The 13,036-nt window shown below is 34.5% G+C and overlaps 2 protein-coding genes across 2 annotated transcripts; one reads left to right on the top strand and one right to left on the bottom strand.

The window, feature by feature from the left end:
* Positions 1-5,934: 5,934 nt before the first annotated feature.
* On the top strand, positions 5,935-9,382 carry LOC105232553 (bromodomain-containing protein 8). The gene is made up of 2 exons (XM_029553025.2): positions 5,935-8,128; positions 8,203-9,382. Exons 1-2 carry the CDS (start codon positions 6,049-6,051, stop codon positions 9,165-9,167), a joined length of 3,045 nt encoding a protein of 1,014 aa, XP_029408885.2. The 5' UTR covers positions 5,935-6,048; the 3' UTR covers positions 9,168-9,382.
* A 34-nt stretch (positions 9,383-9,416) lies between these two features.
* On the bottom strand, positions 9,417-12,411 carry LOC105232554 (uncharacterized). The gene is made up of 2 exons (XM_011214264.4): positions 10,492-12,411; positions 9,417-9,879 (listed from the first exon to the last, which is right to left on the bottom strand). Exons 1-2 carry the CDS (start codon positions 11,133-11,135, stop codon positions 9,459-9,461), a joined length of 1,065 nt encoding a protein of 354 aa, XP_011212566.2. The 5' UTR covers positions 11,136-12,411; the 3' UTR covers positions 9,417-9,458.
* Between the last annotated feature and the right edge of the window lie 625 nt (positions 12,412-13,036).

Below are 13,036 nucleotides of genomic sequence, written 5' to 3'. Positions count from 1 at the left end.
CTCTTCTTGCTAGCTCATATTTCCTGCGATTCCGCTGTGGTCTGGCGCTCATATCATTCTTATCACAAAGACACTCGATGCTATTGATAGCGAGGTTAGGTCTTCGATCAGCTCTGAATTCTCTCATTGTTAATGAGTTCAAGGCTGGAATCGCCGCCCTGCTATCTGAGTCGATGGTCACTTCTCTGAAGGAGGTTGCACTCCGGAGTATTAAATCTACTGGAGTTGATAGAGAGCTCCTGACAGCAGACCCCTCCACCTTTGACCCATCCGTGAAAATGCTCACTAACCCTTTTCTCCAAGGGCTTCTTCCCACCCACAACTCCCTCGGCATATGGGTAGAGAAGGAGCCGCCAGAGTTCGGTTTAGCGACTCCATGATCCAAGTGATCAGACCCGTGCTTTTTTAGGAATTCAGCAGTCCATGCTTTTACAAAGTTTAACAATAACTAAGAAGAAATGGCAACATCTGCAGGACCTAGAAACTTTAATTCCAGCAGACTGTTATTACTTTTATGACAATGTACCTTTTGAATAATTAATTAATAAATAATAATGAAACATTATCCTCATTTTTTAGCTTGAAATATTTAAATTTTTTTTAGTACCATAAGTACATACTCGTATTAATAAAAAAATAACATGAAATATGAAAAACTTGCAACTGTTTTTATTTAAAATTAAAAAAAAGTATTAATATTCAAATTTTTAATTTTAATAAAAATTTAGATTGATCATACGTTATTTTGTTTCAGAAATGAAAATTCAAAATAACGTAAGACACCTGCTATAAAATTTGCTTAATTTTTTCTTTATTTTTTTTTTTAATATGCTTATAGTTTCATGTTAATTCGGACTTGAAAATTTTGTTTCAATATCTCAAGTGGTTTTCTTTTTATACGGTTTTTTGCTTCTCCTGTAAACCCTCGAAAAGTGATGTTACGTTATTTTGCATTTCAGGTGACGATATGTACATATGTATGTAAATTATGAAGAATATGAGAGTACTCTGGCCATATAAATTGATACTTACAGATAAATTACTTGCATATATACTTATATGTACATTACGCACAGCAACGTATGGTTGTATATGTACATATGTATACTACCGAATTATTTTCTTACTAAATTTTAAATATAGTACTATATATTTTTATATTGCATATACATACATATGTACATATATGTATGTATGTACATATATTATAGGTTCTATATTCACTTATATTATTTTAAGAATTTCACTTAATAGTTCACGGTAGGCAAAAGTTCAGCGATCAAAACTAAATCACCCCTTATATAAAACAAATTCAGTATTGAATGAACAACGAACTAAAGAATCCCCAGACATTTATAAAAAGTTAGTCTCCTTGATCAAACATAACAACGGGCTAAATGGCCTATTAGTAATTTTACTACTCTGAAAAAATAGAAACTAACAGAAATATAATCCAGAAATTCGCCATTTTATTTCAGAAACAAAATTAAAGACTGTCTCCATTTTTTGAATATAATAAATAATGATTCCACCTCGCAATCGGTAAAGATTTGAAGACGCGCTTTTTAGAAAAGTATCGGATGTATTTCAACTGAGTTTGCTGCTTCCAGAAAAAGTGTGTGCTTTGAAAACTCAAGATAGATAGATACCAATGGGGGCAGAAGCAAAAGTCAAAAGACAACAATTTACCGATTACTGCATTGGAAACGTTGAAGAACTGCGATGAAGACCTATACTCTATAATTCATACTTTTTTTCGCATATTCTGCACACTTCCTGTGACGAGCACTCTGAAGTCTCTTTCGACACTTAGCCGCATGAAAACGTGGCTGAGTGCGAATATGCTTCAAGATACTTATGTAGATTGATCGGCCTGGCATGCTGTACACGCATCATGATATTGAAGTCATTACAGAAAGAAGTTCTCGGCAGATTCTCAAAACTTGGCCCACGTCGTTTTGTTTTGTGAAATTTTTTTATTCAATATATGGACTGCCTACAGTATTACACATTGTAATAAAGTATGTCACCCGCTCGTCGACGATTTATAATGTGTTCCAATGATATTAAATTGTATAAAGACTACTATATTTAATATATTAATCTTCATGTTTCTAGTAAATGGGTTCTACCACACCCACCATATTTTGCAGACTCGACACCTTCGGACTATCACTTTTTATGGTCTCTGGAAAATTTTTTGGATGGGAGAAACCGCACCTCAAAACAGGACGTTAAAAACCACTTAGACTCGTTTTTTTCCTGCAAGGGTCAACAATTTTATGAGCGTGGAATCAGTCTATTGTCCGAAATGTGGCAAAATTTATTGGATCAAAACAAAGATTATATGTACATATGTATGTATATGTAATTTCATAAATTTTTTTACGTAATAAAAAATCCGTGTTTAAATGGTACCAAACAAACGAAATTACTTAGTGAATGTTCCAAAACCAAAACTTTTGGTTTTTTATTTAGTATTGATCAGCTGCTAACTTTTACATACTGCACAGCCTTTTTGGAACTAAGTATGTAAAAATTAGAAATAGCAGTAACTCACGGTGTATTGACGGATGTAGATGCCACAGATTTGTCGGTAGCGGAAAATATTTAAAGGTCCATCAGTCTCTATAAAGTTTTTAGTAAGAAGGAAGAGAGGCTGATGGACCTGACGTATTTGGCCGTAACGTGGGAGCTCCTGCCAGCCTTCGGGATGAACGTAACACTGACGCGTCTCCAGGCCCAGGGATGTATGTATGTTAACATTTTTAGTGTTACGTAAATATTTGAAAAAAAATATATTTTTGGTCATTGAAAAATCAAAGATTCATGTTTTCATATGGACACTTCTATTTTTTGTGGACATAAGTATATGTACATATATGTATATGTAAGTATGTATTTATTACAGCATATGGAAAATGTTCACATAGTTCGCGACAAGCTAGCCAGTATGAGCGACATACGATTTGGTATGCACTTTAAAGCAGGTCGAATTTTTTTTCTATAACATCGCGCATGCTGGAAATGTTCTACGGACCATTCTGAGAAACTTTGCCTAAGAGAGTTAAAAAAATTTGAGAAATCGGACAAATAATCAATAGAATATTAAAATGCTCCTGCTATTAAATTTCGCTCGGATGTCGCAAAAATTGACAAACAAATTATCATGATCGCTAAAAAACTTCGCCTTAAAAATCGATGCTCGAAACTGGTTTTAGACCCATAGTCCCTCAGGCAAAGTTATTCAGAATGATCCGTAGAATATCTCCTCCAGACGCAATTTTTGCGTTTTCTTTTGGATCCGTGTAAATCGACCCACTCTAATGTATGTGTAGCTAATAAAAATGGGCATAAACGCGTCTTTGTTATTTCGCTAAACAAATCAAAAAAGTGTCAACAGTAAGTGTCAATTGTCCATGTTTATAGTTTTGTTTTGTAGATACATACATATTGTACATACTTATGTAGATAACGAATTTTTGTATCGATTTAAGTTTTTCTCTTGATTATCAACGATATATGTACATACATACACTGAAAGACACTTGATTGTCGCAATATTCTTAAAAAAACACATCAACAATTTGGTAGTAAACGAACCGGCAACTCATAAAAACAGAAAACACATAGTTGGAAACAGCCCATACTTAACCTCATTAACTGTTGCGAAAGCCCCGTCAATGAGTGACATGTACATATTTCCTTTGAGAAAATGAAACTACCGCATCAAGTCTCTTTGGAGCCTTTTAGATAAATTATGCCCATCATCTCACTGTTTATCTAAGCTTTATATAGGCTGCATTATCGTAGACACCGTTGTGCGTTCAGAAAATCACACGGCACCAAATATGGACAACATGCCGAATCTATGCACAATTGGTACAGAACATAATTGGTTGACCTGCTTGCGCTAATAATAAATATTGATAGGGATGCAGAGATCTTGCTTTCAAGACATTTGTGCTGATTTCGTAGAGGACTATTAAGGTATTAACAATTTTGTTATACATACATTCTATATGCAAATAGAAACAATAAATTGTTAAATCGGAAAGTATTGAAGGTGATATCCCTACATTGTTTCGTGTTTTATACGACTTCTACTTTTATGTTTTTTCTCTTCATTATATACAGAGAAGTTGATTTATTGCCCATTTTTTATATACATACATACGTAAGTCCCAGTAGGTTCATCAGCAGGGTCGGTCCGAGAAAATTTACCGTTCTAGGCAAATTCCAAATTCTTCGCCCCTTCTAAGCCTATTATAATTATTAATACAATAAACAAGTTTATTATTTAAATATTTTTTTTTTATCATTTGCCTTTAATTTGAAAAAAAATCAGAAACTGCCAATGTTGTTTGGCACATTGTAGAGTACGGGTAAGGTTTTGATAAGTTTCAGTTCATAAAAACAGCACCCTCAGTAGTTACCTAGACAGGAAATGCAACACCAATATTGCCGTACATAATTTTGGAACGATATCTATTAATTCGTTTTTGCAAATATAATTTAAAACGCCCTGTGGTGTACAGTTATGAGCAAGTTTTCAACCAATTGCTTGTACTTCGGTGAATAAATCAGTTTATGAACATAGTACATATGTATATCCGTCAATTTGCCGTTAGTTAAAAACATTTCTATCTTTTTACAATGTTCAAAAATAGCTGTGTATGTAAAGGTTTGCAACTAACCAATATCAAATAAAAATCCAAAAGTTTTAGTAACTTGTCTCAACCAGTTGTATTTTTTATCGACTGGAGACAATGCAATTTGAATAGCGCCAAATTATGAAGTAGTTTTAAAATTTGGCTGAACAGTCTTTTCTATTTTCTCCAGCGAACTGGTGCTGTTTCTGACTCATATCATCAACTCATAGCAACGTACGCCATAGAACAACAACCGCAGGTTACTATTACGAAGGTTGCCTATTATATTTCGGGATTAGAGAACAAAACCAATATTGATCATCGAAAAACGATTCCAATTAATAAATTAAAAAATTAAGTAAAATGTAAGGTCCCTGATTTTCGGAATTCGGACGTAAGGGGCACATGGTTTTCGCATTGAGCTTAACTCTTTCACGCTTATGACCACCTCAAAAGTGCGAACGCGGCCGCTTTAGCCACTGTTTTATTTTTATCCTTTGATCATTGAGAATTGTTCACGCAACGCATATAAAATTGTTGAAGAACTTATATTGTATTAAATATTTATTTTATGACACGGCTATTACCAATAATCCTTCTTTTTAGGATTAGTTGTAAATATTATTTATGATTTTTTTTAATATCACAGAAATTGTACATACAAATCTAAATAGTCATGCGCATCGATAATTAATGTAAAAAGCTTTGATATAACATTTGCGCCTTCGCTATTCAATAACATTCTCTGACAAAGTATGCCACCCGAGCACGAGAGGTTTGGGCAACATAAGAGTCCGTGTGTGAACTGACAATGAACGGTTAATACAATAGTGGTCGACTTACGGTTATCCGGATACTGGAAATCGAATATTATAATCCGGTTAGTCGAATACCAAGAGCTCTTGTTGAAATCTTAGAAAAATTTACTTTTGAATCGTAAAATCAAAACAATACAAAAGAAAACACTTGATTTTGTCATTATGGATTCAAACACTTTTGAAGCGAAACGCAAGCAATCGAAGCAATATGTTGGTCAACTCTAACATTTATACGCTTTGCCAAGAAACAGTCGCCATTTTCATTATGTGTAACACGGAAAATTCATTTTGACATACCGTCTGCATTTCTAGCTTTGTTCTTAAAGAATGAATTGTCAAGCAAAGCGAAGAAAGTTTTATGTGAATGTTCCATTACAGTTGTCAACGCGAGCTTATCGAATTTTACATTTCAGCTGCTATCGATATTTGCGATAATAATAGTGCCATGAATAATGGAATATCATCTGCTGTCAATGATTACTCTTAAAAGAAGAAGAAAAGTGCGACAATTTGTGATATTTATAAAGTTGTGTATAAAAATAATCAAATTTTGCTAAACTAATTACAAGTAATATTGCATGGCCTCCACAATACCAGAATGTTCGATGTTGAATCGTATGTCTTTAGACAAGTGGACAACAAGGGAACAACTGTGCTTGGCATCTGCGGTATCATACAATGGTGATCAGAACTGGATGTCAGTTAGTCGCAGCCTTAAACATGTTTGTGGAGATGGGACGGTCATCCGTCCTAGTGACTGGTTCTCTCAAAAAAACTGTGCTGCACAATATGGTTTTTTGCTAGAGAAAATAGAAACGCCGAAATGTAAAAAACTATCGTATGAAAGCTCAAGTCCCTCTGCTGAAAGTTCTTCAGCGGAACTTATTCTTCATCGGTTGAATGAAGACCGTCAACATGAGTTAAAGGCGGAAATTCAGAAGGAACAAGAGGAATTCGCCGAAATTTATAGAGAACTTAAAGCATTGCAGTCAGGGTTTTTCAATGAAGAGCAACTACGAGAGATGTGGTGCGATATTGAACTCCAGCAAGAGCAGGAGCGCGTAGAAGAAATGAAAATTGAAAATCAAATACGTGAAAGGGAACAACACAAACCGGAAATGCAATGTAGTTGGAATAAGTTGTCCCCGGTAGGAACACAAAATATTTTACCAGCACACCGCACGACTGATACTACTTCAGTGGATATGGATGTAGAAGACATAACCGGTGCATCGAACCCAGAACAAATATCTACAATTTTCAATCAAACAAAACAAAAACAACAGCCAACACAATCTGGTATTTCACCATTATTATCATCATTATTAAAATCACCCACTCCTGGAACCAGTTCGCCTACATCTATATCCACAAACACCTCAACTAATGCAGCAAATAACTCCACTCGTTCATCTGCGCCCACTATAACTACGCTCTTAACTTGTGGGTCCATACCGAATAAAAACCAGCCTGCTATTACTTTAAAATCGAGTATACCCCCACAAAAGGCTGCACAATTGCTATCGAGTCCGATTAGTGGCCCGCCATCTATATCGTCAGTACCCGTAACAAGCATCACGGGACAAAATTTATTAAGACCTTCACAAGCTGCTCCCACACTTTCTATGTTGTTAGAAAGAAATAAAGCACTAGACATTACGGTAACTAATGCCGAAACTCGAAATGCGGAGCCCCTCCAAACAGGACAGAATGTAGGTGATAAGTCTCAAATAAATGCAGTTCAAAATCAAGTATCTGATTCTAACAATGATGAAGTTCCTATGGAACTTGACGAAGATCTTACCACTCATTTGAGTGATTCTAATGAAATTAGGAACAATGGAAATGATTCCGATGAAACCGATCCTAACGAGGAACAACAGTTGCTTGAGGTTTTCAAAAACATTGGAAACATTGATGAATTGGATATAGATGTATCTGCAGTTATAGATGGTGAAGAAGTCGATTTTCTCAAAGACATGGAGGCTGATTCGCCTAATGATATGAGGAACGTTGAAGATTTTCAAAATAAAGATGATACACTAGTGTCAAAACTAAGGAATGTGGCAGAAAATGTTTTAGAGAATGAAAAAAAAAATAATGATATAAAACCTCTAGATGGCAAGATATCCTCCAACGAAGTGATAATAAGCCAGGTCGAGGAAATCAATCCCACTATAGAAAGTAATCAACGGAAAATGGAAACCACATCAAGTGATGACTCAAATGACAACATTCCATTAGCTGCTGTAGCCACCTTAGAACAAAGGGCAGTACATGAAAAAGTTGTTTTCAAAGATAAGATGGGTTTGGAAATAAATAATTCATATAAAGATGATGGAAATGAGTCCAGCAAAAAGTCAGATTGCCAAGAATTCAATATTTTGCAGACGACTTTCGAAGAAGATAATAAAGAACACGATAAGTTAGAAAAACAGTTGGCCGATTTGGTGGGGGAAAATGAGGGTGAGGATACAAAAAACTTCAATGACGACGAAAAATCAGCCGCAGCAAGTGAATATTCTGATGTGATAGTCATTCCAACCGATGATGATGATTCTAACGGTCAAAAAGAAAAACAAAACGTTGAAAAATCCAATGTGGATGAAGAAGCAGAAAAAATTAAAAAAGACTTAGAAAACGATGTAGGGGCACTAGGTAATATATAATAAATATAAATATTATTCAAATTATATACTTATCTATAAATAAAAATATTTTATGTATTTCAGAAGGAACGAAAGATTCGACGGAACATGAAGAGGAATTGACCGAAATGGTTGTTAACAATTCACTTATTGGCCAAAAAGGGGCTGTGCCTATACTCCCGACCATATCTATAGCTTATACCGATGAGGAATCTTCTACCACAGACATTAGTTTTGTTAATCGGAAAGATGATAACTTAGGAAATACTTCAATTAAACAGAGAGAAACCGTCCAAGCCCGTAGAAGTTTAATTGAACAAAATCGCCAAGATCAACATAGTAAAACAGACGATGAATCTACAACACAATTTTCTTCATCTTCATCTTCATCCGTTACTTTAGCGCGACCTCCAATGTTGCGAAAATTACGTGATCGTGATCGCTCCGAAAGTCCTATGATCGATGGTGATATTCATCCGATGAACAATAACGCTAGCGCCTCGATTTTAGAAAACTTGAATAATCAAAGACTTCGGAGGCGATACTCATCTACACCTGTTAACGATAGCGTACCAAATTCACCGGCCTCAAGTGATCGCGAGCGAGAAGATTCAGAAACACGCGTTTCGAAAAAGTCGTTACTAAGTATTTTTCACGCACTGCAATACAGTAAAAATGCAAATGTTCTGCAGCGCTCCTTTAACGAAGATGTCCAATTCAATGAAATTTGCTTGCGACCATTAGATATGGTTTCCATTAGAAAATGCATTGAATCCGGTACCATACGTACTGTTACCGAATTGCAACGCGATATAATGCTAATGTGTCAAAATGGATTGATATTATTTAAGCAGGATACCAGCGGGTTCAACGCAGCTAATGCTTTTATGCTGGAATGCCAAGCTATACGTGAGTTTGTTGCAAATACAAATATCACCGAGAACAATATACCAGTAAAAGATAATAAAGACGGAAGTAAAGTATTAAATATAAGTGGAACAGGCTCCAAATCTCGAAGTGGATCTAGAAAAAGTCAACGCATCTCCTAATAACAAATCTCCTATTGAACAAATCAACACATTTCTATGCGCATTATTTCACATAAATTTATATAAAAAATTAATTTACCACAGTTTGTACTACAAATCTTGTCATACGTTTAGTTTTTATTTCCTCGTTTAATCTTTTCGGAAATATGTATTTTGAAAAATGTAATAATTTTAATATTTACTTATTTTTATTCAATATAGTTTTTTGTGTCAAAGTTTTTTTTTAGTACTAAAGACGGGAGGAAAATGTAATACAATACCTTTGCTTTGTGAATGTATTATATTATAAATCTACAATGAAAGTAATAAATTTTGAAAACGCCTAGCCTTCGAGCTGAAGCATACTGCTTTACGTCTGGGACAGGTAAATCGTCGTAAACAACGAGACAATTGAATATCACATTTACACAGTCGCGCTGCACATGATCTTGGGCCTCCAAATTCTCCATGGTCTAAAGCGCATAAGGGTTGTCGTCGATAGCACTTCCAAATATAGGGTACAAAATATTCTAAATACGATACACAACTACTGTGTTCGTAACATAGGTCGTGGATCCTGCAGCAGTTATCTATGGCATCAACAGGAACACCAGAACCTGAAAATCCACAGTAACAACCGTATCCTTTATATACGAGAGGCCTACAACCGGTGGCACATTGAATGATGGAGTATAATGTAAGCACGTCGCGTTTTGTCCGACCGGTTAAATTTCTGTAGAAATTAAAAAAAATACATATATATACTTATAAGCAGTTCACAAGTAAATTTATATTTCAAATATAATTTAATATTTGTATTCGAATTATGTATAATTGAAGGGCCATCATTAATGAGGTGATTTCATTTTGGTTTGAGTACAATACAAATCTATTTTGATGGCAACATACACACATACATTCAGTTTAGTAACGGTATCGGATACAGCCCGGCTAAATAGTTGGTCGAAAATTTCCGTTTTTTTTTTTTTTTTGAAAAATTCATATTAATTTATTGAGTGTGGTGTAAAAAATCGTAAATATTTTATTTTATATTTCAAACAAAAACAAGGGAAACGGTTGATTTGAGTTGCTCCGAAGCAATCATAAAATTTAAAAATAAAAAGTTCCCATCCAAGAAGTTGATTTTGGGTGGTCAATTTAAATGGTAGCTCTGTTCAGTTGCGTGCAACAAATTAAAGATATTAGATAAATCAATAATATGTTGATTAAAAATCGATGGATCGAAATCGTTTTTAGACACATAGTATTTTGGGAAAGGTTTTCAACGCAACCCGTTCTAGTATGTACATATGTATATACATGCACGACATTATTCCAAACTTACTTAAATTCCCATTTGACGGAGATACCGAAAGGATCATTAACGCGTGCAATATATACATTCTCATCATCGAGGTCCTTCCCTCCATTCTCCAACTCTAAAAGGATATCGCTGTTTGGATATGCCTCCTGAGTATTTGGCTCAACAACCGCTGGACTAACAGCGCCAGACCAACCATCCAATCCTAGTGAACTCCAAGTATTTGCACTGTTCTCGTCACTTACATTAGTTGGCTCCAAATTATCCAGACTTTCATTTGTAAATAAAGTAGAGCGGGTTTTATTTAATTGCGCATGCATGTACTCCATCGTTAAATTAGGAAAAACTGGGTCGACTAAGTCACTACGCCGCATCGTCAATATTGAGGAACCGTCCTTTAAACTACCGTCTGGTATTTTGAATTGAAAAGTAACATTGGATGAAAACGCTACGGGCTCGTACATCTGGGGTATAATACGATTTATGAGATTTGTATTGTTTGTTATGGTTTTGAAAGCATTATGAATGTCACTCAGAATTATATCGGTAGTTGTGTGTATATTTCGCGCTAATATGCCGTTTTGGGACGGGCAATTTTGCATTAACAGCACCAGAAACTGCATCATGACACAATTTAACTTCATTATATAACTTACATATGTATGCATGTATTTTTACATCTTAATAAAATTAATACATGTGTATATATGGTTTATTTAACGTAGTTGATTTTCGCGGACTGCGTGAGGACTGCTGCGTCTAATTTCTTGCAAGTTTACTGTTAAAGTGAAGCTGGCGGAGTAGCTTAAAACTATTTAACCCATTAAAATAATATAGCCAGCGGCAAAATAGTGTAGAAGGATTATACAATAAAAACAAAAAATAAGCTTTAGTCCGAAAGGTAAAGGTAGAGAAATTACAGTAACATTCGCATCGAGTTAGTAATGGTAGTTACATATATGTATATTTGTAAAGTTATACACATGTTGCACCTATTATACATGTATATATGTATATATATATTTATACTCATACATGAGCATATTTATGTTTACGCTTACACAATTGAGCATAGTAGAGTAATATCAGCGTCTTCCACCAGTCCGAACCCAGACTCATGAATAACACAAAAATTGCACATAGGCATACATATACATATGTATGTATGTACATATGTATACCAACAGGTACATACATACATATGTATGTATGTATAATACTAGAGGAATAAAAATACGCAAGTAATTAATTAGAGCCGAATTATTTGAAATATGCTCATTGCAGGCAATGGATTATATTTTAAACAAGTAAGGAAGTGCTAAGTTCGTGTCAACCGGACATTTTTTACTCTTGCAACTTGCAGGAGCCAAAGCCAGGTGTAAAATGGACCGAAATCCAAACAATTTTAAATATTGATATACTATATATAACTCATACACTAACCGACATATTCGGCATTCGATTTGTTAGAAAAACCAAAAACCTAGTACATATGTATGTACATACCTATGAGTTGGGGTAGTATCGTACGGATTTTACTTTTAACTATTATCAGCCCACGTAATAAGCAGTATTCCCTGGGTTTGCTTAGGATACCTCACATACAATCACCAACTATATGGAGCACAGTCAGCCGGATGTTCGAAAATTTTGACATTAGTTATTTGGGGACTGGGTCAAGATTTCGCACACAATCTATTTTAGGCATAAAAAACGTATTTTTACGAGTTTAACACGCTATATAATTTTCGTAAAGATTACTCAAATATTGTCCGATATACATACATATGTACAAACATATGCAGCAAAAAATCACTCGGAAGATCGAAAATCTTTATATTACGTACATAAATGGACATACAACATTTTCACACTGTCGGTAAGACTTAATCTTATAATATTTGCGTTGAGCAAATTTGGTTGTAGTAGGTTTAGTAGTTTAGAATATATGTACATTAAACTTATTAGAAGTTCCTGGTCCGATTACGCCCATCTACAAACTCGTAATTTTTTTTGTACTAGGATACCCGCATACCAAATTCATCAGGAGATCTCAATATTTACTCAAGTTACAACTTGCACGAACGGACAGATAGGCACCCGGATTTCAACTTTTCTCGTCATCCTGATCGCTTACATATATATGTAGTATGTATATTCCTATATCTATCTCGCATAGTTTTAGGTGATACGTACAACCGTTGGGTGAATGTAACTATAATACTTGCAAGAGTAAAAATAATGAAAGTGTAGATTCGAGTCTCTAGAGATGTTGGTAAAAGGTGTGTTACCACTTGAAATTATTTTTTCTTCTATCCTAAGCATAGAACTGATTGTTAAGTCAGATTTGTGGAAGTGGTGTTGAAATGTTTAAAGTCATTATAAGCATGGTCTATCAACATCCTATCCAAGATCACAAATACATATTTAACAACCAAACTGACAAATCTATCAAAAAAAGGAATGTGAATTAATAGACGAGCGAAGCATACAACTTTATGTTTTGTACAAATTTAAAATGATTATAAAATTTTTCATTTAATTTATTATGAATATTATTCAATATATT

This window comes from Bactrocera dorsalis, unplaced genomic scaffold (assembly GCF_023373825.1).
Source record: "Bactrocera dorsalis isolate Fly_Bdor unplaced genomic scaffold, ASM2337382v1 BdCtg016, whole genome shotgun sequence".
NCBI classification, from domain to species: Eukaryota; Metazoa; Arthropoda; class Insecta; order Diptera; family Tephritidae; genus Bactrocera; species Bactrocera dorsalis.
This window is presented reverse-complemented; position numbering and strand designations above follow the sequence as displayed.

Coding starts and splice junctions, on each gene's coding strand:
- LOC105232553 (XM_029553025.2), top strand. CDS start 6,049: ATGGCCTCCACAATACCAGAATGTTCGATGTTGAATCGTATGTCTTTA. Junction 8,129..8,202: donor AAACGATGTAGGGGCACTAG/GTAATATATAAT, acceptor TATGTATTTCAG/AAGGAACGAAAGATTCGACG.
- LOC105232554 (XM_011214264.4), bottom strand. CDS start 11,135: ATGCATACATATGTAAGTTATATAATGAAGTTAAATTGTGTCATGATG. Junction 9,880..10,491: donor TCCGTCAAATGGGAATTTAA/GTAAGTTTGGAA, acceptor TAATTTCTACAG/AAATTTAACCGGTCGGACAA.